This window comes from Podarcis erhardii (assembly GCF_964252035.2).
Source record: "Podarcis erhardii genome assembly, chromosome: 13".
Lineage (NCBI taxonomy): Eukaryota > Metazoa > Chordata > Lepidosauria > Squamata > Lacertidae > Podarcis > Podarcis erhardii.
In genome coordinates, this window is record NC_138502.1 from 14065350 (window position 1) to 14089314 (window position 23965).

Below are 23965 nucleotides of genomic sequence, written 5' to 3' on the forward strand. Positions count from 1 at the left end.
AAATAAAATATGAGACTGTGGAGAGATGCTGTGTTAAGTGTCTGTCTATGTTTCATGCTCAGAAAAACAACTTCTGTTGATGTCCTTCTGTCAAGGTTTGAGGCCTTGTGTTGTTATTGCAACAATAATAAAACAACAATGACAACAATTGTACAGAAGGTCTGTTTAGCAGTAACTGCTTGGTGACAGGTTAAAAAAAATGTATGTGGGAAGGAACTGTGAGACTTAGGCAATTTCCTGCCATTTTGTTGTGCTCTTACAACAATGGAATGCAGAAATAGTAAAAGAGCCACAACCAATGTCAAAGACCACAGAAAATACAGCTGGAGTTCCCATTGTCTCTCTTGGTCTTATTTCCCCTCAAGGTCAGCAATAAGGAACTTGTGTTTGGATTTCAGTGCTTTGTAAAACAAGTCTTTGCAAGTGTTGCTCCAGCTTGGCACCAGCCTGTAGAGCTCCCTCATTTTTTTCTGGGCTGGTTTCTCTTGAGGAGATTTTTTGGTACTGCTCCTCATCCAGGAGGGTGCCAAGCAGCACATGCAGAACCTCTTCGAAATTGGTGATCCTCTGGATCAGCTGTTCCTGGTGATGGTCAATTAAATGCATCTCAGGTGAGAATGGAGGGTAGATCTCTGTCAGATGAAAATAAAAAGAATTGACTTAAACATGCACACACAGTTGTAGATGGCTCATCTCTCCCCAGAATTCACTAAATAGGGAACTTTTCTTCCTTGAAGCACTTCAGCCTCTCAGACAATTGCAGAGACTGAAAACAACTGTGAATATTGTTGGATTTGATTAGGTGCTAGGAAAGGTTATATTTATTAGATATCATCCTTCCTTCCTTAGAAAGGCTAGCTTTAGCCTTTTACTTTTAGTAATCCAGGATGTTTTACCGCCTTTTCTCTCCCTTAAAATAATAATTACACAAAAGCAGACTTTTAAGAGGTAAAAATAGCATCTACTCAGAATACATCATGAAGAATAACAGGTACAGTAGCTTGATGCAAGCAGGTAATTGAGTTACTAAGACAGACTAAGTCTAGCTTAAAAATGGAGTCTGAGTTTGAGCTCAGACTTAGAGATGTTCTCATGTTGTACCATGGTGGAAAAGAGTAGAAAAGGAGATAGTGCCCAGGCAGGGAGGAGCATATATAACTATGCCCTCTTCCTGTCAGGACACAAAGGGGAAGTGATCTCATGGAGTTCTCTCCAGCAAGTTTATAGGAAAACTCTTTGAGCCTCAGCCCCTTCATGCACCTATCTGGCAAAACATGAATTGTTGGTTTGACTGTATTAAATATGAGGAGAGACTCACCGATTGTTGAAGCAGTACTGAAGGACAGTGCAGAGGTCTGAATGCAGCCACTAGCACCTGGAAAGGAAGGGAAGAGAGAGCACATATGTATGAAGCATGCAGACGGAAGCAAAGCAGAGGGTGAAACAGGAGTTCCAAATTTTGTCCAAAGCTCTCTAGAATATCCTCCAGTTTAGATGCATGATCCCAAGTGTTACAACAAACACACAAACACTGATTGGGAAAGGAAGTCAGGATATACAAACTCAGAGTCTGAGTTGCTTTTGATATGAAGAATTTGCTGAGTTGCCAGCATTCCCATTTCTTGACAAGCATAATAAGAAAGAGGAAGTTTGCCGGGTGTAGAACTGTAAAATCTAGAAGTTCTTAAGTGATGTCGTATGGGGTGAGGGGGACTGGGGAGAACCCTTCCAATAATGTGCCCTTCTGCACATTTCAAGCATGGGCGGTAGTGGTGGTGAAGTCAAGGGAAATAAACAAATCATTCTTGCTGACCTTGTGCTGGGTGCAAAACAGAAGACTTCAGCTCTTCTGAAAGAGATCAGGAAAGAGGCAGTCAAGGCATGTGGCTTGGATGTCCTTCTCCATCTTTCTATGGTCCAAACCCTTGTGGCGCTCCCTTGGTCAAACCTCACCTTGTCTCACATAGGCCTCCCATACTAGCTCATCCTTGTTCTTCTCTATCAGGCTGAAGCTGAATTTGTCTTGCATGTGTTCAGCATAGAGTTCAAGGTACTGCTGCTCCATGTCTGCAGGGCAGGTACTGAAGCTCCAGTAGCTTTGGGGGAAATGAAAACTGAAAAAGAAAAAAAATATGATTGTGGCTCAGCCTGTGGCCTTTTCACCCAGTCCATCAATCAATAGGGTAAACAGAAAGCTGAAAAGTTTCTGGTTTAGTTCCTCCAACCCTCATACCTCACAGCCTCAGTTCTCTACTGGCAACACTTTCCATCATTTCTGTATCTCACCTTGGGGCAGACTGTGACATGATCTAAGTTTTGCAGAAAGAAGTGAGATCCAATAGTCAGAGGTTTGATGGTCCCAGGGGGTTTCCTGCATTCTCCATGAAGGGCTCTTCACCTTGTGGTGTTGGCCGGCAAACACCTTCAGATCATCCTGCCCCAAACCCTTCAGTGGGGAGGGAGGAAGGCGACTATCCGAGGTCCGAAGAGGTGTGGGGCAACCAGTTTCTGCCCTTCACAGACCTTGTCGCCCTTCTCTGCCAGAAAACTTCTCTCCAGCTTCTTCAGTCCTTCCTCCAGGGGCTCCTCCACCATCTTGCCTCTTCCCTACCCGTTGCAGTCTAGTAAGGAGTCTCACCCACGGGCAAGAGAGAGGGGAAAAGAAAAGCTTAGATTCTTTTGCCTCCACAGCTCCTGGCATTGCAACAGGAGGGAGGGAGGGAGGTGTGGCTAGCCAAACTAGTCTTGTTGTCCTGTGGTGGGTTTCCAGTTTCTTCTGCATGCGGATTGGCTGGCACAGGCGACTGGAGGGCGGGGCCTCAGGATCCAGGGCGAGAATGGCATCGGGGGCATTCCCAAGACTCCACTCAACTCTAGTCTGTAGTACAGCCTAATTGGGGCAAGCAGGAATGTGGAGGGAGCATCTGTTTTGCACGCAGAAGTTTCCAGGTTCAACCCCAGCATCTCTAGGCAGAGCTGTGAATGTTCCCTTTCTGAAATTCTGGAGCAAGATGGACCAACGGCATGACACTCTATGAGGCAGCTCCTGTGTTCCCTGTGACCCTTAAGGAAAGTCCCACCACCACCAATGTCAGCCAAATCGGGTTCCCCTTTGTTAGAGGTCTCAGATGTGCACACCCCTAGTGACCTGCTTCACCCCATTTCAGTCTGTACCAGGAGTCTACTAGCTCCTGGCAGTGGTGGAGGAACCCTCTCCAGCACCCAGGGCAGCACAGCCCGTATGGACTGCGCATATTCGGCATCCCACCGGTGCGCACTCCGTATGGAATGCCGCACATGCGCAGTCCATATGGGATGGCGCTTGCGTGTGGTGGTTGTACAGGCTGCCGCTCGAGCAGCATCCCGTATGGACTGCGCATGCGTGGCAGCCAAGACGATCGCCATGCAAGAGTACAGCTGCTGCGCATGAGAGCGGCCGCCTGTACGGACGCTGCTTGAGCGGTGCCCAGGCGGACTATGGGCACTGTCGGCTGCTCTACAGCTGGGGGGAGGCAGGGGCCATCTTGTTACCCCTCCTAGAGTGGCACCCGGGGCAACCTGTCCCCTCCGCCCCCCTTCCTATGCCACTGGCTCCTGGAGGGTGCCACTGCCCCATCTTGCACTGCAGCTGATTTTATGGGTATTGAAATTTACACATGCTTGGCTATTCCAGGAATTGTATCTCTTCTGGATCTAGGAATTAGAAGGAGGTTGAGGCATACAACCTACCGCTGCCCCCCCAAACTTATAACTGTTATGTAGCAGGATCTCTGTCTCAGCTGGCTGGTTCCTGTCTTGGCTGGTCTGGATCAGGATTGTCCGTGTAAATTGGCCATCATGACTCAGCCAAAGCTGAGTTTTTCCAATGCTCTAACCCAGGGGTCAGCAACCTTTTCCAGCTGTGGGCCGGTCCACCGTCCTTCAGACCATGTGGGGGGCCGGACTATATTTTGAAAATAAAAATAAAAATGAATGAATTTCTATGCTCCACAAATAACCCAGAGATGCATTTTAAATAAAAGGACCATGGGCCGGATTGAGAAGGTGATTGGGCCTTAGGTTGCCTACCCCTGGGTTAGAGTGTTCCAAAGGGGTATTCTAAGGGTTAGGGACAGGCCAAACAAACCGTTTGCTAATCTTAATGCCCTGACCATGCAGTGAAGGAAAAGACAGCTTTTAGGTAACCTGGTCTGCAGTTGTTTAGAGCTTTGCATGTGAGTAGCAAGACCTTAACGTAGGCTCAGTAGCTAATAGGTGGACTCCACAGACCTTTTAGCATAGGTGTGATTTGTTCCTGATGAGGAAAGACCACTCGGCCTGCACAACCCATTAAAATAAATGGGTTTAAGTATTCTTCATTGACACTAGACAGCGGTATGATGCATTTTCTATTTGACTGTCAGCTAATTTAATAAGAAATTCATTACAGAAACAGGAAAGTCCAGCTGCAAAAATAAGTCACAAAACTAATTTATTTGCAAGCGATAGTTTAGTATTTTCAACACAGCGACACCTGCACCCTTTGAACCAGGAAAGCAATTCATCAGCGGCGTATGGGTGCCTGTTCTGGTGCACACCCCCTGTGCCTGGGGGCAGGGGAGTCACCCCATGGGGGCAGGGCAAGCTGTTCATGGGGCAGGGTGAGCTGGGGCAGGGGCACACTGCGTGGAACCTCCATGGGGTCCACCCACCACCTCCAGCGGGCAGATGTAAGCCCCACGGTTCTGTTTTGGGCAGCACGGAGCCTGCAGGCACCTGAGCCACTGTGGCAGTCCTAGAGCCATGCCGCCTCTGGGGTCACCGCTCCATCGTCGGAAGTAAAATGTACAAGGAGGAGGATAATGAAACCTTGAGAAGGTTTGGGCAGCAGCTGCAAGAGGCTCCGCAACTCAACTTTGTGCTGATGGATGGTGGCCAGTGAGGGCTGCGGTTGTGGTGTGAAGTTGTTGTTGTCGTCATCGTCGTCCTCCTCCTCCTCCTCATCCTTGGAGTGATGGAAGCTCATGAGACCCAACCGTAGCTCAGCTGTGGAGGCTTTCAGTCTCACTCTCTCTTCCTCACACAGTAGTTCTAAGGAGAATGAGGTGACAGTGGAGCGTCGCACAACCCCACCCACCAGTGTCCACTCCCAATGACATCAGCACCAACAAAGCTGAAGGCCCGAACGAGGGTGGGGGGAGAGTGGGGGAGAGAAATAAAGCTGATCGTAGGGAGCGGGGGTGCTACAGCTCCTTGTGAGAGTGCCCCTCAGTCTACAGCAGAACGTCATAGAGAGGTGGGGATGAGAATGGTATCTGGGCAACTGCCTAAGGGAGCAAAGGGGTGACATACTTGACAGAGTAGAGAACAGCCTCCTCCAATGACACTCCAGTTCTTATCATGGGAATATTGGAGGGTATGCATGTAAGTGCTTGGGAAAATACATGGTACGGCTTTGTCTTCAGGAGTCCCCTGGCAATAAGGAGGTGGATTTCTGGTGCCTTGAAAAGGGTCTTGTCTTCTGCCTTCCCTTGGGGCCTCATTGCCCTTCCAGGTCTTTCACGAGATGTGCATTTTTGGTCTTCAGTGCCTCATACAGCTTATTCTTGCACCAGAGGTCCCAGCTTGGCACAAGCTTGTAGAGCTCTCGCATCTTGTCTGGGTTAGTTTCCTGGGCAATGATTTTTTGGTATTGCTCCTCACTGAGGACAGAGCCATGCAAACTATCCAATACTGGTTCCACTGGGACGGTCCGTTGGATTAGCACCTCCCTGTGCCGCTCAATGAAGTGCACTTTGGAAGAGTTTGGAAACTGTGGCCCTACTGGGAAAGAGAGAAAGAATGGAAATCTTGCTATAGGTTCACACTGCAGGCTCAAGACTGGTTCCCCAACTCATTCCCTCTTCCTCCATGCCCTGGGAATTGTAGTTCTATGAGGGGAGGGATTGTGAACAGAGCATTCCTACTAGCTCCCCTGCCTAAAATTCCCAGAATTTATTGGGCAAAGCCATAACTGTTGAAGAAGTATAAAACTGAAATAAGTGAGAGCTGTTGGAAGGGAGCCAAGGCTGGGGCCAGCCCTACCATTAGGGAGAGTGAGGTGGCATCATAATTTGGGGTATCATAAACGACAGCAAATTGTCAGGCAATTAATTCATTACTACTGTATTTCACATAGTATTATATTTAGCTTTATCTTTTCTTACTTTAAAGCCCAGGAATTGATAGAGAGTGGGACTGAATGACACTTGGAATCCCTCCAAACTCTACAAATTCTATGCTTCTATTATTGTTGTTATCATTACTGAACCCAGCTTTCTTCCACAGAGGCAATTTTCCTCACTATCCAAATTCCACTATCCCAATAAGGCCTAGGACCCTTGTACTTACGGGACCGCCTCTCCTGGTATGCCTCATGGAGGACCTTACGGTCCACAAACAATACCACCTTGGAGGTCCCAGACCTCAAGGAGGTTAGACTGGCCTTCTCAGCCCTGGCCCCAGCCTGGTGGAACGCTATGTCGCAAGAGACCAGAGCCTTGTGGCAGTTGACATCTTTCTGCAGGGCCTGCAAGATGGAGTTGTTCCTCCAGGCCTTTGGTCTGGGCCTAGTCTGACCCCCCTCTTTTTACAAGACCCTGCATGAAAGTGACCTCTCTCACTCCTCCAACGGCTCATATAAGACCAATACAAATAACTGGGCCTGGTGAGCACTTAATATCCCCAACCCCTATAGTTATAATTCATGGGTTGCCATAATTCTGATCTTAACTTGATTTTAAGCTGTATTTTAATCGATTGTTTGACTTTATGTTTTAATGTATTATATACTTTGATGTTAGCCACCCTGAGCCCAGTCCTGGCCGGGGAGGGCTGGATATAAATAAAATTTGTTGTTGTTATTGTTGTTGTTGTTGTTGTTATGATGCCATGAAAACCTTATCCACAAGGTCTCTGTCCTTGGAAGAAGACAAAGTTATAGAACGTTGTCTCACAGATTTATGAATTATGCTTACAGTATCACTTCATAACAAATGACAACATGAGCAAGTAACAGTTCATATTTTAAGAACTGCCACTCATTTTAAAATTGAGAAGCTCACACTGTAAAACTTAGAGTGAGGAGATTAATGTCAGCAAAAGCTGTTCTGCTTGCCAGATGGAACAATTCTCTTAGTTTTCCTCTGAACTGTGTTCTGCGGATTATTGTGACCCTCCAGAGAGGACTTGAGCGAGAGGGACAAGGTGGATATTGAGGAGAAAGTCCCATTGCATTAGTGGGAGCCCTTCTGATGCCATGTCAGGTTAGTTGCATCTGGGTGAAAAATGTTCTTAAAAACCTAGGTGAGTTGAAAGATCTTCATCTGGCACCAAACAAAACAATAAGCCCAGACAACCTTGTCTAAGAAGGTTGTTGAATAAAGTTACAGTGGTACATTGGTTCTCAAACTCAATCCGTTACAGAAGGCGGTTCCAAAACCAAAGCATTCCAAAACCAAGATGCACTTTCTCATAGAAAGTAATGCAAAACGGATTAATCCAGACTTTTAAAAACAACCCCTAAAACAGCAATTTAACATGAATTTTACTATCTAATGAGACCATTGGTCCATAAAATGAAAGCAGTAATCAATGTAAGGTAAGGTAAGGTAAGGTACGGTAAGGTAAGGGACCCCTGACCATTAGGTCCAGTTGTGACCGACTCTGGGGTTGCAGCGCTCATCTCGCTTTATTGGCCGAGGGAGCCAGCGTACAGCTTCTGGGTCATGTGGCCAGCATGACTAAGCCGCTTCTGGTGAACCAGAGCAGCACACGGAAATACCGTTTACCTTCCCACTAGAGCGGTCCCTAGTTATCTACTTGCACTTTGACGGGCTTTCGAACTGCTAGGTTGGCAGGAGCAGGGATCGGGCAACGGGAGCTCACCCCGTTGCGGGGATTCGAACCACCAACCTTCTGATTGGCAAGTCCTAGGCTGTGTGGTTTAACCCACAGCGCCACCCGCGCCCCTAATAATCAATGTACTGTACTATAAAAAAAAAAGACAGTATTGTAGATGATAATTATTTTTTTAAAAAAATTCTTACCTGCACTGATGATAGCCATTGTTTGAATGGGGGGCTTTTATCCATTTCTGCAGTCACTCACTCACTCAGTCAATCAATCAGTAGCTGAATTGGGTTCCACACAGTCACAAAAACAAATTAACCGAAAAAGCCTCAAAAACCAAAATGCAAAATAGATAGCAGAAACAAAAAGTGCCAAACTTAATCGATTCCGGAAGTCCGTTTAACTTCCAAAATGTTTGAAAACCCAGGCGCAGCTTCTGTTTGGTGCAGGCACCCCAGAAACAATAGCTGACAGCCGCATCAGACGTTCGGTTTCTGAAAATTGTTCAAAAACCAGAACACTTACATCCAGGTTTTTGGCGTTTGAGAACCTAGGCATTTGAGAACCAAGGTACCACTGTACAAAAAAATATTTTTCATTTTTGTGCAGTGTATGTTCTACTGTATCACCAGCACTTGCTATTGGGAAGTACAATGAAAGAAACAATTAAAACCTGCTGACCTTGGGCTGGGTGTATAATAGGAGAATCCATCTGTCCTGAAGTTAACTCATCTGAAAATCAAGAAGAAAAAGTCAGTCAAAGAGGGAATGTGACCTGTGGTCCTTTTCCATCCTGCCTCCCAAGATATGACTCAACCTCACGATCATCCCTTGTTCAAAACTCACTTTTTTTTAAATGGGCCTTCCAAACAACTTCAGTCGTGCCCTTCTTCATCAGGTAGAAGTTGAACTTCTCTTGCATTTGTTCAGCAGACAGTTCTACGTACTGCTGCAGTTTCTCTGCATCCAGGTATTGAAAATTAAGTTCCTGTGGGAAAGAATGAAAACTCTGTAGGTGTGAATCTGGTTTGGCCCAACCCACCATTGCAAGGGAGTCAAATTAAAGGGTGAAGAAGGATCCCGATTGATTTTCTCCCATTCTCAGACTTCACAGTCTTGGTTCTGCCCCAGCAAAAAACCACCATCATCTTCATGTCTCACCTCAGGATTCACTGTGACATCCTCTGGAGTACTAAGAGAGACCTGAGAGCCAATCATCAGAGGTTTCAGGGTCACAGGGGGTTTCTCTATTCTCTTTGAATTTACTTCACGCTTATCAACTGCCTGGGAAGGGTAAAGAAAGTCACTTTTGACATACGCAGAGAGGGAACAAATTTTTTGGAAGACTAGATGCCTACAACATTCTTGGCATTGTAGCACCAGGTAATGCAGGAATGGGGAACCAGATGCCCTGCAGATGTTGTTGGACTCATATCCTCCCCAACAAGCATGGGCCAAGGATGATGGGTTTCATAGTCCAAGAACACCTGCAGAGACACAGATTCTCCATATGCAATATAAATAAAATTAAACCACTATCGCACTAGAAACTAAAATGTGGAGCAGAGATTTCCTGGCCTCATGAGGAACTGAAGGAAGCCAAGGCTCTTGGACTGGGCAGCCTGAACTATGAAGTGGCCAAGAGGTACCATGAATCCCGGGTCCACCTGCATCTTCTCTTGATGAGACCATGCAGGAAACCACAGAAGCCATGAAACTTCATGATTTGAATGAAGCATAAGAATACATTTTAAGGAAAAATTTAAACTGAGAAGGCAATATGATAGTGTGCTTTATATCCTATGTGCCAACACTGCAAATCAGGAAGAATGTTTTTCCTCAGGAGTTATCTGAGAAGGCTCGTAACTACCAAGCTGATTCCTTAATGAACGAAGCAGTATTTGTTCATTGCTAAATACATTTACTCTGAAGGAAGTGTTACTGATTTCAAGAAGGCTTCCAGGAGAATGTGCTTAGGGCTTTCACAAGTCAGTGACAACCCATTTGTTTAGAGAACCAGACAGGACATTTGGCCTCTAGCAAGCAGGCTGGCTAACAAAGGAAAAGGGTGTATTTCAATATTGGAAAAATCACTTTAAAACAACAGTGGTGGTGGGAAGCTAAGTAACCCAGCAGTGGGCAACTTGTTAATCTTCTCTCTACTGGCATGTTGATGTTGGGTAGAAGAGATCAAGTCCAACAACTGTGTATAGTTGGGGTTAATATGATCAAGCAAATGATCCAGGCAATTGGGAATACCAGACTTGGAAGTTCCCAGTTACCTTTATTATCGAAGGGTCATTGGGCAGGAGGTACAGGTGAAATGTTGGCGTTTCCAGCTGAAGCCTATGATAGAGCAGTACGACAGTGTTGATCTTTTGCTTAAACCACTTTTTGAAAATGACTCCAAGGGAAGAGAACTTGGGGTTTTCCAACACAGCATGGTGAGGCTCCACTCTGTCTGGTTTCTCCAGCCTCATCTCCCCTTCAACAAAATGTGCAATGTAGACATGGGAACTGTCTTCACCTGAAAAGACAAACATGTTCGCAGTGGGAAAGTGATAAAAATATCATCACTTAACCCTCCCTATTTCATGCAAGTATTCATTTTCTCATTGTCATTTAAGAGGTTTTTAACACCATTTCACATGACAATATGCTTGCATGGCACCTTACAACAGAATGCAAATCAAAGAAAATAATAAAACAGCACTGTTGGAACATTTTGAAAAATTGAAACAAATCACCAAAGTCTGGTATGCCAGCACTCCTGACCTCTTGAACCCACACTGCTATCCCCATAGCATTCTGGAAACATCAATGGACATTTAGGATTCCTCCTATTATGGTTATAATGCTGGAAAACCTCCTCCCTGCCATACCTTCAAGACACAAGAAGTGAGGGATGTGAATGGCTGCCACAGCCTCTGCTGCATCCACCTTAAAGCTGAACAGAGGGCCAGCGACATGCAACTCCTCAGTGTTCTGTTCTTCCAGGAGCTTTGGCCATGAATCAAAGTAGTATGTTAAGGTCACAGTTTCTTTCACTTCACATATGAGATCAGTATCACCGCAATGGAAGGAGCCAGCCTCAGTGGAGCGCACTCTGAATGGCACAAAGAGAAAGATAAAAAGGAAAAGGGGACCCCACTCGGTGTACCCTGGGATCTCAAATTTCAGCAGCTCCCTGGGCAATGCCAAAATTCAGCACCTTACCCATGTCTCTCGCACTCCATTCTGAATAATAGTTGTGGCATCTCCTGCAGAGACCCTGATGCTCCACACCCAGTGCGACTAAACTGGCTGTGCTCCCCTAAATTTGCCTTTGAATAGCTGACATGGACTGTAAGAAGATCAAACCTATCCATTCTTAAGGGAATCAGCCCTGAGTGCTCACTGGAAGGACAGATCCTGAAGCTAAGGCTCCAATACTTTGGCCACCTCATGAGAAGAGAAGACTCCCTGGAAAAGACCCTGATGTTGGGAAAGATGGAGGGCACAAGGAGAAGGGGACGACAGCGGATGAGATGGTTGGATAGTGTTCTCAAGGCTACCAGCATGAGTTTGACCAAACTGTGGGAGGCAGTGGAAGACAGAAGTGCCTGGCGTGCTCTGGTCCAGGGAGTCACAAAGAGTCGGACACGACTAAACGACTAAACAACAAGCTGACATTTGGGTTGTTGAACCAAAGTGTAGGAATGTTGAGGATGGCAAGAGAGGATATATTGATTATTAATACCCTAACTTGCGCTAGGAAGTTTCTTTACATAGCAAAGTGCATTCCCCTTTTACGCAGCAGAAACTGGTTGCAGACTCGTGTGAGTCTCTTAAGATAATAGGCAATTCAATCTGGCAGTGTCCAGATTGAGATGTATTCTATTATTCCTGGTAAGACCCCTTTAGGTAAAGGTAAAGGACCCCTGACAGTTAAGTCCAGTCGCAGACGACTCTGGGGTTGCGGTGTTCATCTCACTTTACTGGCCAAGGGAGCCGGCATTTGTCCGCAGACAGTTTTTCTGGGTCATGTGGCCAGCATGACTAAGCCACTTTTGGCGAAACCAGAGCAGCGCATGGAAACTCCATTTACCTTCCCGCCGGAGTGGTACCTATTTATCTACTTGGACTTTGACCTGCTAGATTGGCTGATTAAAGACCCCTTTAATCGCTCCTAAAAGAATAAAGACACTGCAGTCTTATTCATAAGTGCTAAAAAGTAGTTTACTTACATTCAAGGAGAACACAGTGGGAATCCTGAAGGCAGGCTTAAATGTGCATTTACCCCATATTGGGGAATAACCCAGTGCTACTGCTGGCTGAGAGCCAGCAGTGCAGTCCAAGCTGGAAGCAGGTCGAAGATGAAAGGTGAAAGAGAGAGGAGGGGTGCATGAGTTGGCCTCTTATCAGGTCTGGCAAGGTCACAACCACCTGCTAGTCACATGCAAGAGGAAGGATGCTCCAGCCAAGTGCAACAGGAAATTCAGCTGGCTGGACCCAACATTCCCCTGCATGTCCACTCTAGCAAAACAGGTAATGTTGTACTTGACTGCTCTGGTGGATTACATCCCACAAAAACTAGTAGAGAAGAACAAGAGAAATTGATTTTGGGGCAATGGCAATAATGCCAAGGAAGGGACAGGGGACAAGAGGAGCTGAAATGACTCCCTTCCTTCAAGAAGCTCATTGGGTTACCTTGGGCCAGTCACTGCCTCTTAGCCTAAAGTACCTCACAGAGTTGTTGTGAGGGGGAAATGGAGAGGGGAAAACCATGCATGCCACCTTGAACCCCTTGGGAGAAAGGTGGGATATTTTTAATGGAAACAACAATTCCTCCAAAAATCCAGACTCCAGATTTTTCACCTTTCTCAAACTCTGCATCCTTCTTTTGATGATACATCAACCTGAAAAGGGGGCGGGATATATACAACTGGAAGTTAGCAACAGCAGTTCTTCAATGTAATGTTTTTTCCAGCTCTGCTCCATGGAACCCAGGAATTCCTCAGTGAAGACATCAGGCATGGTGGTTAAGCTTCCTTCAAAGAGAATTTGTCCACCACATCTGACCGTTCACTGCAATATGCAGATCACAGATGTACTCTCCATAAGTTTTACTGAGAACCACCATATGTGATGACAGTGAGACCCACACTGTTGGACTCTGTTGGACAATTCAAAGTACAAACCACTCCCTGAGGGGAGAATGTTTCATAGGGGAGGGAGGGGAGAGAGATAGAGATAGATAGATGACAGCTATAGATAGATGACTGATAGATAGATAGATAGATAGATAGATAGATAGATAGATAGATATAGATAGATGATAGATAGATAGATAGATAGATAGATAGATAGATAGATAGATAGATAGATAGATAGATAGATGATAGATAGATAGATGATAGATAGATAGATAGATATAGATAGATAGATAGATGATAGATGATAGATATTGTGAGAGAGAGAGATCACACACCTGTAAGCTTCGTGGCCCCTTTCTGAGTCCCAAACCACCTCTGGTTTTATTTTTTCTGGAAGATCCTATAATGAAACCATAATCATTCATGTAGATGCCAGAATCCATATCCCATCTGGAAATGGGGCATTATTGTCTGTTCCTAAGACCCTTGAGACCACACCCTTCTAAAATAGATGTGACACAGGAAGATTCCACACTAAACTGGAATCACAGCATTAGAGTTCTGCAGTAGTGCAATGATCTTTTTAGATGGAAAGTGTTTAAGCACTGGAAAATATGGGACGATTTGAAACGTGACATCAACTGGACCGCCCGTAAGATAAGAGCGAAGCAAGATGATTCCCGACTAAATGGAAGCACAGTGTGCTAAGTGTGCATTGCAATGACTCTCGCCATGAGTTAGTAGCACAAGGAAACAGCTCTTTAGATGCAGCCTTATTTCCTGCTACCAGGCTCTAGCTTTGAATAGCAAATATGTATATAATTACCTAAGATGGGATAGTTGCTAACCTTAGGGGACTAGAAATTTAAATTCAGTGGCTTCACGTTAAAAATATCAACGTGTACCTTATTCCTGTGGGCGGGAAATGCACATCAAGACAGGTCGGCCTCTTACCTCACTGGGACACCGGCCACACAGGACACTTTCCCCAGGACCGGCCAACTTCTCCATCTTCATGCTTCCTTCCCTCTGTAAATATGAGCAAGGCAAGATGATTCCCAACTAAATGTAAGCACAGCAAGGCAAGAAGATTCCACATGAAATTGGAATCACATAATTGCAATTGTGCAGAAATGCAATGCTTTGTTTTTGATGATTTTTTTTAAGCACTAGGAGCAACCTGTTTAGAAACAGCCTTGTGGCTCCAGCAATTAGTGCCGAGTAGCAAGATGATTAATTAATGTACAAAAATACCTAAAGAGGGACAAGGACTTTTTACAGTGCACAGGAAATTCAAATTCAGAACCTTTCTGTTAGAAGTACCAATATAGACTTCATTATCATGGGTGGTCAATGCAAATGAGAATAATGCCCACCCTTTACCTCACTGAGACACCAGTTGCTTGTGATAATCTCCCCAGAACCTACTGGGTTCTCCATCTTCATGCTTCTTTGTTCCCCTCCATATAAGGGGGTTTCTGAGTCTGGCGCTGTAAAAGAATGAAAATTATTTGCCTGCTATGACTATTGGAAGTTGGTTTGCAGGGTTATAGTTGCAAAGCCCTGCAGCACCCCTCTAGGAACTAGTCTCACTGCCCAAAATCCGCCTCTGGTGTGGATTGTGGCTAACACTATGTTTCTTGCTCAGGGTTGGCCCAATACATTTTTCTACCTGAGGCAAACCAGAAAATACCCCCTTATGTAACCTAATTAAGACACTGAATAGAAACCAGGTGATCACTACTACCCACTATGATCTTAGACACATCCTCTTAATCCTTAAAAAAAAAAAGATTTCTTCAGTGTTGTTGAGAGCACACTGAGTAGCAGGTTGGCCTTGGTGACTTCCAAAGTCTGTTCCAACCCCAAAATGCTGTTATTCCATTCAGAGCAAAAGCTCAGCCTTGGTCAACCTCGTGGTAGAGCCATCTCATCTCTCCTACTGACCTTGTTCTGGATGTGGGCCTGAAAACTTCAGCTCCTCTGAAAGAGACCAGGAAAGAGGCAGTCAGAGAGGGCATGTAGATGGGATGTCCTTTCCATCCTGCCTCCTGAGCTATGGCCCAACCTTGTGGTCCTCCCTCAGCCAAAGCTCACCTTGCCTCACATGGGCCTCCCAGACCAGTTCATTCGTGCTCCTCTCTATCAGGTTGAAGTTGAGCTTGCCTTGCGTGAATTCAGCACTGATTTCGAGGAACTGCTCCTCCATGTATTGAAGTTCCAGTTCCTGTGAGAAAGCTCTGTAGGTGTGAATGTGACTTAACTGATGGACATTTTATCTCCAAATGCTGAGAAGAAGCTGAACTGAACTAGCAGACTTTACTCTGGGCATAATCACACTCAGACTCTGGGTTTAGGAGATGCAAACAGCCATGGTTGTTTTTGCATCTCAACAGGAGAGACACCAAAAATGTCTCCATTACCAAGATGAGGATAAAGAAAAAGGAAGTGGTAAATGAGATATCAGTGTAGCACCTGAGAGGACGTCAGCACAGGTTAGGTCAGACAGGACAATCTAGGAAACAGGGAGGTCTCTGTCCTCCTCTGCCTCCCTTTCCCCATGCAGACACATCTGCCTCAAGTGCAAGCTGAAATGCATCCCAACACTTCTAGTGTAATTCCCCCACCTCCCCACCATTCAAAAGGGGGTGAACAAAAGACTGAAGGGATCCTGGTTTGGTTCCATACATTGTTAAACCTCACAGGCTTGGTTCCCTCCAGACAACCCCTGTAATCATCTCTGGTCTCCTACCTCAGGGCAGACTGTGATGCCATCTAAACTTTGGATGAAGACGCGAGAGCCAATCTTCAGAGGCTTGAGTGCTCCAGAGGGTTTTGGCAGTCTCCTTGAAGGCCACATTTCCTCAAATTTATAGACATTCTGGGAGGGGCAAACATGGTCACTTTGGAGGCATGAAAGGAAGACACCAAATCTATGGAACACGGGGTCCCTTTGCTTACTCCTGCATCTTGGAAAGAGAGGGATCCAGAAGAGATGTCTCCTCTCCCAAGGATGGCATGGAGAAGAAGGAAGCAGAGGTCAGCAACCCAAAGAATTTCTCTCTAGCCTGAAGGAAGGTCAGCAAAGGTTAAAGGAAGGTCTAGGAAAACTTAGAGAGTCCTCTCTCTAACTACTTTCACCCATGCAGCTACATCAGCCTTCAGCACATACTGAGTTGCATCCCAGCATTTCCAACAGAATAGACATTTAATAGTATCATTGTTTTAATAATGAAAATCAGGCTAATAATCTAGCCTGCCTGGAACACAAACCAGAGTTGGAGATTCTCAGTTACCTTTCTTAGGGAAGAGTCATTAGGTAGGAGGTACAGGTGGAATTTTGGGACTGAGATTTCCAGCTCCTGATAGAGCAGTGCCATGGCGTGGACCATTATCTTTCGCTTAAACAATGCCTTTTTGAAGATGACCCCACAGGTATAGAAGCGTGGGGCTTTCAATACAGCATGATACGGCCGCACGTGATCTGGCTTCTTCAGTCTCATCTTTCCTTCAACAAAATGTGCTATGTAGACATGGGAACTGTCTTTACCTGAAAAGAAACACAAGGGAAACATGGGCAAACATTTCACTATATTCTAGACTTGAGTTTGGGTGAGAAAACTCACCCCTTCTCCCTTCCTGTTTAATGCAAGTCAAGCCACTGGCCTGATCCAGCAGACCCATTCTATGTTCTTAAGTGTTTATTTTGTTATCATAATCTAGAGGTGTTTTTAAAAGCCCGCATTACAGAACAATGTCCTCCCAAAGCAAGTTACAGCACAAAATACAGTATACAGTAAGTACAAAGTATAGTAAGTCAAAGAAAAAAGCAGAATTCTTGCAAAAAGACAGAATTCTTGCAAAATCAAAAGAAGCCACAAAAGGCAGATAAAGCATTGTGATCCACTGAACCAGCCCATAGCATTATTCAGCCATTAAGGAATGTACATGATAGACAAAAGGAAGAATCTTAAATAGGAATGAATATTACCACTCTATTCTTGGAAGCTCTTCTTCCTACCATACCTGTAAGACACAAGAAGTGAGGGAAGTGAACTTCTGCCACAGATTCTTCTGGATCCGCTCGGATGTTGAGCAAAGGACCAGCGACAGCCAGCTCTATCATTTGCCATTCATGAAGGTGTTGAGTCCATGAATCAAAGTGGTATGTGATGGTCACAGCTCCCCTTACCTTAAATATAAGGTCAGTACAACAGCAAAGGAAGGAGCCAGCCTCAGTGAAGCAAAATCTGAAGGCGAGAAAGACAAAAGGGGTTGAAAGAGATTGTTGCAGCTTCCTGTACTGTTCCAGTTGATACTCTTATAAGCGATTTGTGGGTCATGTCAAATGTTCTCTCTTGATAATAATGATCATTAGCAGTATTTCAGTTCAGCATTGACTGGAATTTTGGCTCTTCATCTGATACTCTGCTGTGGCATGGGTGTAGCCAGGATTTATGTTAGGGGGTACATGCTTTATGTCCACTACTCATCTTCCACAGCGATGTGCACCCACAGGGGCAAGCAGAGTATGCCTTACAGAGCACCGCAATGTGGGAGCATCACCAATGCAGAAAACATTCTCTGATGGTAGGAAGTACTACTCACCTATAAGTTTCATGGCTCCTTTGTGAATCCCAAACTTTCTCTGGTCTTATCTTTCCTGGAAGCTCCTATAACAAAGAATAAATTGTCTGAATTGATACCATATTCCTCCTCCTTTCTGAAAATGGAAACACCCACTATGACCACACCAAGGATCCCTTCTTGAGATCCACCCCACAGCTACACATTGCTAAAAGCTCTTTATACCCACTGCATTCTGTATTCATTTTTAGTATAGTAATTTGACCTGTGCTGAATTCTGAAACACCGTGTGAACTGCTGATCCATTTAAAAAACAACTTTAAAAGAAGATATAATCTTCCAAAATATCTCATTATGGTGATTATAGCATGGCTACAACCCAAACATCCATTAACATTTTCTCCCTAAGTACAGATGAGGGGGAAGAAGGGGACACTGTGGGTTGGCACTTGGTGTCCATCCATTCCAGATTCTCCCACTCTCCTTTCACCCAGAGAATTATTTCTGGAGACACCTGTGGACATGGCAATATTGGAAAGTACTGTACCACAATGCATGCAAATGAAGAAACATTTAAGCTCCGGGAAACAGGAGGATTGAAATGTAACAAATAGCTGGACCCCCCACAAAATATGAGTGACGCAAGAAGATTTCACACTAAACTAGAAACACAATGTGATAAGTGCCCATTGCCCACTTGCCATGGTTTATTAGCACATGGAGCCCCCTGTTTTGATGCAGCCAGTCAGTGGCGTAGCGTGGGGGTGCAGGGGGGGCCTGCCGCACCGGGCGCAACATCTGGGGGGGTGCTCGCACTCGCAGCTCTCTGCCCCCTGCTAAAATCCACGGGTTAGGGGGCGCAAATTACTTGCCTTGCCCCGGGTGCTGACAACCCACGCTACGCCACTGCAGCCAGTACAACCCTTACCTCGCTGGGACACTGGATGCACATGACGCTTTCTCCAGGATCTTCAGAATGCTCCATTTTCTGGTTCCTCATTTCCTTTCTGAATAGGAGGGATTCAGACTGCAGCACTGACTGGTCAGAAACCTGGACTTTATTTTTAAACCAATATGACTGTTGTGAAAATGAAGAAAGATGCAAAAAATGACCTTGAGGAATAAGAATGACATGAAGTCAAATCCACCCAGTACTGGATCAGAACAGAAGCTGGACGTACCATTTCTAAACATTCCAGGAACCGACAACAAGCTTGCTCTCCCCTTTCCAGGATTATACTTAGCAATTTTTTGATTTTCTCTTTAGAATCTTTCTCCATTTTGTAAACGTCCTTGTATTCTTGTAGTGTGATGACAGAGCAAGAGTGTAGGGTGTGCAAAACGAAGTCTAGGTCCTCTTCAAGAATTTCAATCAACTGTTCTCTTCCCTTGCAGATCATCTCATCACTAAAGAATGCGAATCTTTTCAATGACCTGTGGCAGAAACAGAAGCAGGGGGAGAACTAGAACCTGGTTAGGTGGCCAACTTGCAGCCAGAGGGCCATCGGTAGCCCTCAACTGCAGACCTTGGGGCCCACCAAGACTTGGGGAACCTTGCCTTCTTTTCTTAGCCTTAAGCTGTGCAATTTCACCTTCATAATCAGGTGTGCCAGCAGGTGAAGAGGGAGCTAAAAGCGTACGTGTAAAATGAGCGGAGGGGAAAGTGGTGTGTGTAAGAGAGAGTGGGAATGAGAATTGTGAAGGTGGGTGTATCTGAGCAAGTGTGCAGCCCCCAACACACTACTCACCTGCACACACAACCCTCAGGGATAAAAAGATTGCCCTGCTGTCCTCTATTCTACAACAACAACAACAACAACAACAACAACAACTTTATACCCTGTCCATCTGGCTGGGTTTCCCCAGCCACTCTGGGCGACTCCCAAGAGAATATTAAAAACATGATAAAACATCAAACATTAAAAACCTCCCAAAAGAGGGCTGCCTTCAGATGTCTTCTAAAAGTCAGATAGTTGTTTATTTCCTTCCTTGACATCTGATGGGACTCCCTCAAATATTCTTCCAGCAACCCCAGTCAGTTCTTATCTTTAGTTCTTATCTTAGCATTATTATCTTTATATGGGCAGGATGAGGGAGTCTGAGAAACAGTCCACACAGTGGCTTCGTTGTAGAGGCAAGATCTGACCCGGACTTCCCTGTTTCACAGCTCACTATTTTCCACCAGCTCTGCACCTTTATGGTTGTGGAGTGAGGTCGGCCTGAAAAGTATCTGGCAGCCTGACAGCTACAGCAGAAAATATGCACTTTGGTTTTACTGCCCAATGGTTGACTTAGAAAGTCATCTGTGGGCAGGAAAGGGAAAGGTTCAACATGGTGATCTAAAAAATATTCTTTCTTCCAAGCAGCCTTTGCCTTTAAAAAGCACACACACAATTATTAAATTGGTGCTAAAGCATTTATTTGTTTTAAGCAGAAGAGCTTGCTAAATTACTTATAATATTTACAGTGGTACCTCGGGTTAAGTACTTAATTCGTTCCGGAGGTACGTTCTGAACCTGAAACTGTTCTTAACCTGAAGCACCACTTTAGCTAATGGGGCCTCCCGCTGATGCCGCATCGCCAGAGCACAATTTCTATTCTCATCCTGAAGCAAAGTTCTTAATCCGAGGTACTATTTCTAGGTTAGCGGAGTCTGTAACCTGAAGCGTATGCAACCTGAAGCGTATATAACCAGAGGTACCACTGTGTGTGTATCAGATATATACGTTTCACTGATTTTACAATCATTTTGACATTTAAAAACTTTACTTCCTTCCCCTTCTTTCTGCAATTCCTTCAATTTATTTTTTAATATTTTCTGCATATCCAGATTAACTTAATTTACTTATTTATCTTCTTTACTCTTATATATACTCTTATGTAGCTGCAGGTTATTACAATAATCCTGCCAGTGTTTTTATCTGTTTACAATTTATCTGAAAATATTCAATAAACCATTTCCATTCTTTTATATTAAAAAGTTTGTTATCTTGGTTTCTTACTCTTCCGGTAAGTTTCTCCATTTCTGCATATTCCATAAGTTTTTGCATCCATTCTTCCTTTGCTTGGACTTCTTCTCTTTCCATTTTTGGCCAAGTAACATTCTTGTTGTATAATGTTTAAAATTAAAGTGTTTTGCATTTGTTTTGCATTGAGAGTGTAGTTTGATGTAGTGTTAACTGAGAGGGGAAAACACATTGCTAAAATGGTGGCTTCAGTCACTTAAGTAAAGTGTAGAAATTACCCTTTGGTGGCTCTTTCTGATGAAAGCAGTTCCTCCAGACCTTGAATAATTTTTGAAGACAATACTACAGCTGTCCGGTGCCTTGAAACATGCTTTTCAGGGGATTGCTCTGCTGTTAGATATATTGAGAAAGTGAGTACACATAAACAGTTTTACTTAATCAAACCCATGGCCTAGCTGAAGTTCTGCCAGAACCATCAGGGCCAAGAGGCATATATAAGTAAAGGGTAAGAGATAATATTGTGATGGCATTGATTTTATAAAATCATTGTGAAACTTGAAGAGATACTGATTCAGAGTCTTCGCTCTGATTTTGTCCAGAATATATATTCACAATGCTGCACAGGTTTCAGACACACCCAAAGCCCGTCTAAGAAGCTTCCTTTACACCCATCCCCACTCCTAGAAGAAGACCATCAGACTCAGCCAGTGTTCTCCCTTCCAAGTTCCTTACCTTTCCCGATGAGACGAAAGAGCCATTCTGGCAAGGGCTCACATTCAATGGCCTTCAGCACCTCTGACACCACCTCCACAGAATAATCCTCAGCACAGTATGTAAGCAGCAATTCTGTGAGCTCCCAAAGATTTGCTTCCTCCAGCAACCCCTTGGGGATACTGACATAGCCTTCCTTGAAGGGGAACACGCTGAGTTTATCCTTGAACTTCTTCAGATCTGACTCCTTCAAGGTTTTCAGGGTGACCAGCAGGCATAAATGTGTAATCCTTACTGTTGGAATTATTGATGTTAGTAGCAGTATTGAACAGAAAAAAATCCAGCATTCCTACATTCCCCTTCCCCTTCTCTTCCTGTTGGAAAACCTTGAATAGGTAGCACTAAGTGGGAAAGGGCCGTGGATCAGCGGTAGATCACATGCATACAAAGGATCCCGGGTTGAATCCCTGGAGTCTCCAGATAGGGCTGGGAAATATTCCTGCCTAAAACCTTGGAATGAGCTGGACCAACTGGTCCAATGTGCCCTAAGGCAGCTTTCCATCTTTCTATGATTTCCAATGATTCCAGCAATTCAGCCTGACTCAGAAGACAGAAACCACTCCAAGGGGGTTAGGAAGGCCTGAAGACTCTTTTAATTTACATGCCTCTTAACTATTTGCAGGCTTCAAGCATGAAGAAAAGAAAAGTAGACCCCACAAGGGAAAATCTGAACCTCAAGCCAAAGGACCACAAGAAATTCATGTAAACTGTTTCTTTGCTGTTCTCTGCATCCTAAGATGAAGATACCGTATTTGCAATTTCTTAAGCATTTGCAATCCGGTTGTTGAAAGCTACTGAGAATTACTGCCATCAGCCAGAAGCTTTCTATAGAAAACAGTGCATGTACTAAAAATATCTCAGCTTGATATTTTTTGTTACTTATTACTGCAGTTTGGGGCTAGGCTAATCTAGGAGCAGGGAGTCTCAAGCCCTGTGGCCAAATGGGCTCCTCCAGGCCCCTCCTTCAAGCCCTTGGAATGCTCCCCAGGCCACACCCCTCACTGACCCCGCCTGGAAACCCTCCTGGGGTGCCTCTGCCTTCCTGGAATGGGGCCTTGAGCTCCGATCAGGGCTGGCGCACTCCTGAGGCAAGGTGAGGCATGATCCACAGGGGCAGCAGATCCCAATGCAGATCGTTATTCCCCACCTTGTTCCTGATGTTCCTTCTTCCCTGGTGGGGAGTGGAAGCCATTTTTTTTTGTTTCCCCTCAGGCGCTAAACTCTCTTGGGGCAGCCCTAGCTCCGATCAGTGGCGTAGCGTGGGGGGTGCAGGGGGGGCCGGCCGCACCGGGCGCAACATCTGGGGGTTAGGGTTAGGGGGCGCAAATCCACGGGTTAGGGGGCGCAAATCCATGGGTTAGGGGGCACAAATTACTTGCCTTGCCCCGGGTGCTGACAACCCACGCTACGCCACTGGCTCCGATAATGCTTCTTTCTGGTCTAGATGGAGGGCAGAGGGATGTGTGAAAATACCAGCTCACTTTCCGCAGGTAAAAATGATTGACACCCATCATTCTGCTCCCTTTCACTGCTGGCCCTGCCTAACATTGGCCTTTGCTGGAAAAGTTGCCCCACCCCTGGGCGACTACAGCCATGGGAGGGAGCTGTGCTGTCAGTACAAACAGAACCCCGAGGTGTCACCACCACCAGCCGGATGGATCCACCCCTCTCCGGAGATCCTTACTTAGCCTGATGAAAACAAAGAGAGAGCCCACCGGCGGCTTGTAGTCCATCGCCTGCAGCACCAGCGCCGTCACTTCCACGGCATAAGCCTCGCCATAGTAGTGGATTAGTAGATCCCTGAGCTGCCGAGCATCGGCTTCCCTCAGCAACCTTTTGGGGATTCTTACGACGCCCCCCTTGACCGGGAATCTGAGCAGCTCGCCCTTGAATTTCCTCCAGTCCTCGTCCCGCAAGTCCAGCAAGGTGCCCAGAAGGAGGAGCGCGGCGCAGTGAATCGCCCAAGGCTGCGGCTCCAGAAAGAGCGAGGGACCCGCTTTGGGCAGCCGCGTCGCGGGGAAAATGCTGCCCCTGTCGTCCCCCCTTCTGGGGGGAGCTGTGAAGGAGAGAGCCGGGAGATTGAGGACGATCTTCTTCGACATCGCGCTCCTTCCCCGCCAGCCCCAGCGCAGCAGAAACCACGCGGCCACCCAAAGACCCAGATCTGCCAAGGGAAGTGGGTGCCAACTCCCCGGGGAGAAAGGCTTGGCGCGAGGGCAGCAGCGGGAAAACCCGCTCCGAGCGCCGCCGGCTCTCTCTCTCTCTCCTCTCCTCGCCTCTTTCTGTTCCCTTTGGCGAGCAAACTCTCCTTAAAGATCCTGCCCTCCAGCAGCTGCAGGAGACTCGAGGGCGGGGTTTCGCTTCACCTTTCGAGCTCACCTGCTGCCCAGCCCTGCGCTGGAAGAACTTGGCCCAGAGGTTCCTCGAGGAAGGACTCCGAAGCGCAATTCTCCGAAGGGAAGAGAATTCGCTCTCTCGCTCTCTCTTTGCGCAGGATCTGAAGCCGGGATGAGCGCCCGGACGGTGGGACAGGAAAACGCGTGAGTGTGCGAGAAGAAACTCCTCGTCCTTCGCGAATTTAAAGCACCCCCCCCCCAAAAAAAAGCAATACTGGGAGCTGTATTTTGTTAAGGGTGC

At 45.8% G+C, this 23965-nt stretch overlaps 1 protein-coding gene across 4 annotated transcripts; it reads right to left on the minus strand.

The window, feature by feature from the left end:
- Positions 1-5167: 5167 nt before the first annotated feature.
- LOC309326448 (uncharacterized protein) lies at positions 5168-23479 on the minus strand (the record flags this gene model as incomplete). Of its 4 annotated transcripts, none has more annotated exons than XM_081835188.1 (20): positions 23013-23479; positions 21290-21562; positions 20836-20944; positions 18773-19025; positions 18520-18669; positions 17613-17677; positions 17031-17254; positions 16301-16554; positions 15757-15885; positions 15102-15231; positions 14952-14987; positions 14388-14494; positions 13959-14033; positions 13340-13404; positions 10752-10975; positions 10152-10396; positions 9031-9153; positions 8716-8857; positions 8551-8601; positions 5519-5802 (listed from the first exon to the last, which is right to left on the minus strand). In XM_081835188.1, exons 1-20 carry the CDS (start codon positions 23428-23430, stop codon positions 5519-5521), a joined length of 3357 nt encoding a protein of 1118 aa, XP_081691314.1. In that variant the 5' UTR covers positions 23431-23479. The 4 variants fall into 4 exon arrangements, with proteins under 4 accessions (XP_081691316.1, XP_081691314.1, XP_081691315.1 ...); XM_081835189.1 differs by having other exon boundaries at positions 5519-5799; positions 20836-20947; XM_081835187.1 differs by having other exon boundaries at positions 20836-20947; positions 23013-23478.
- Between the last annotated feature and the right edge of the window lie 486 nt (positions 23480-23965).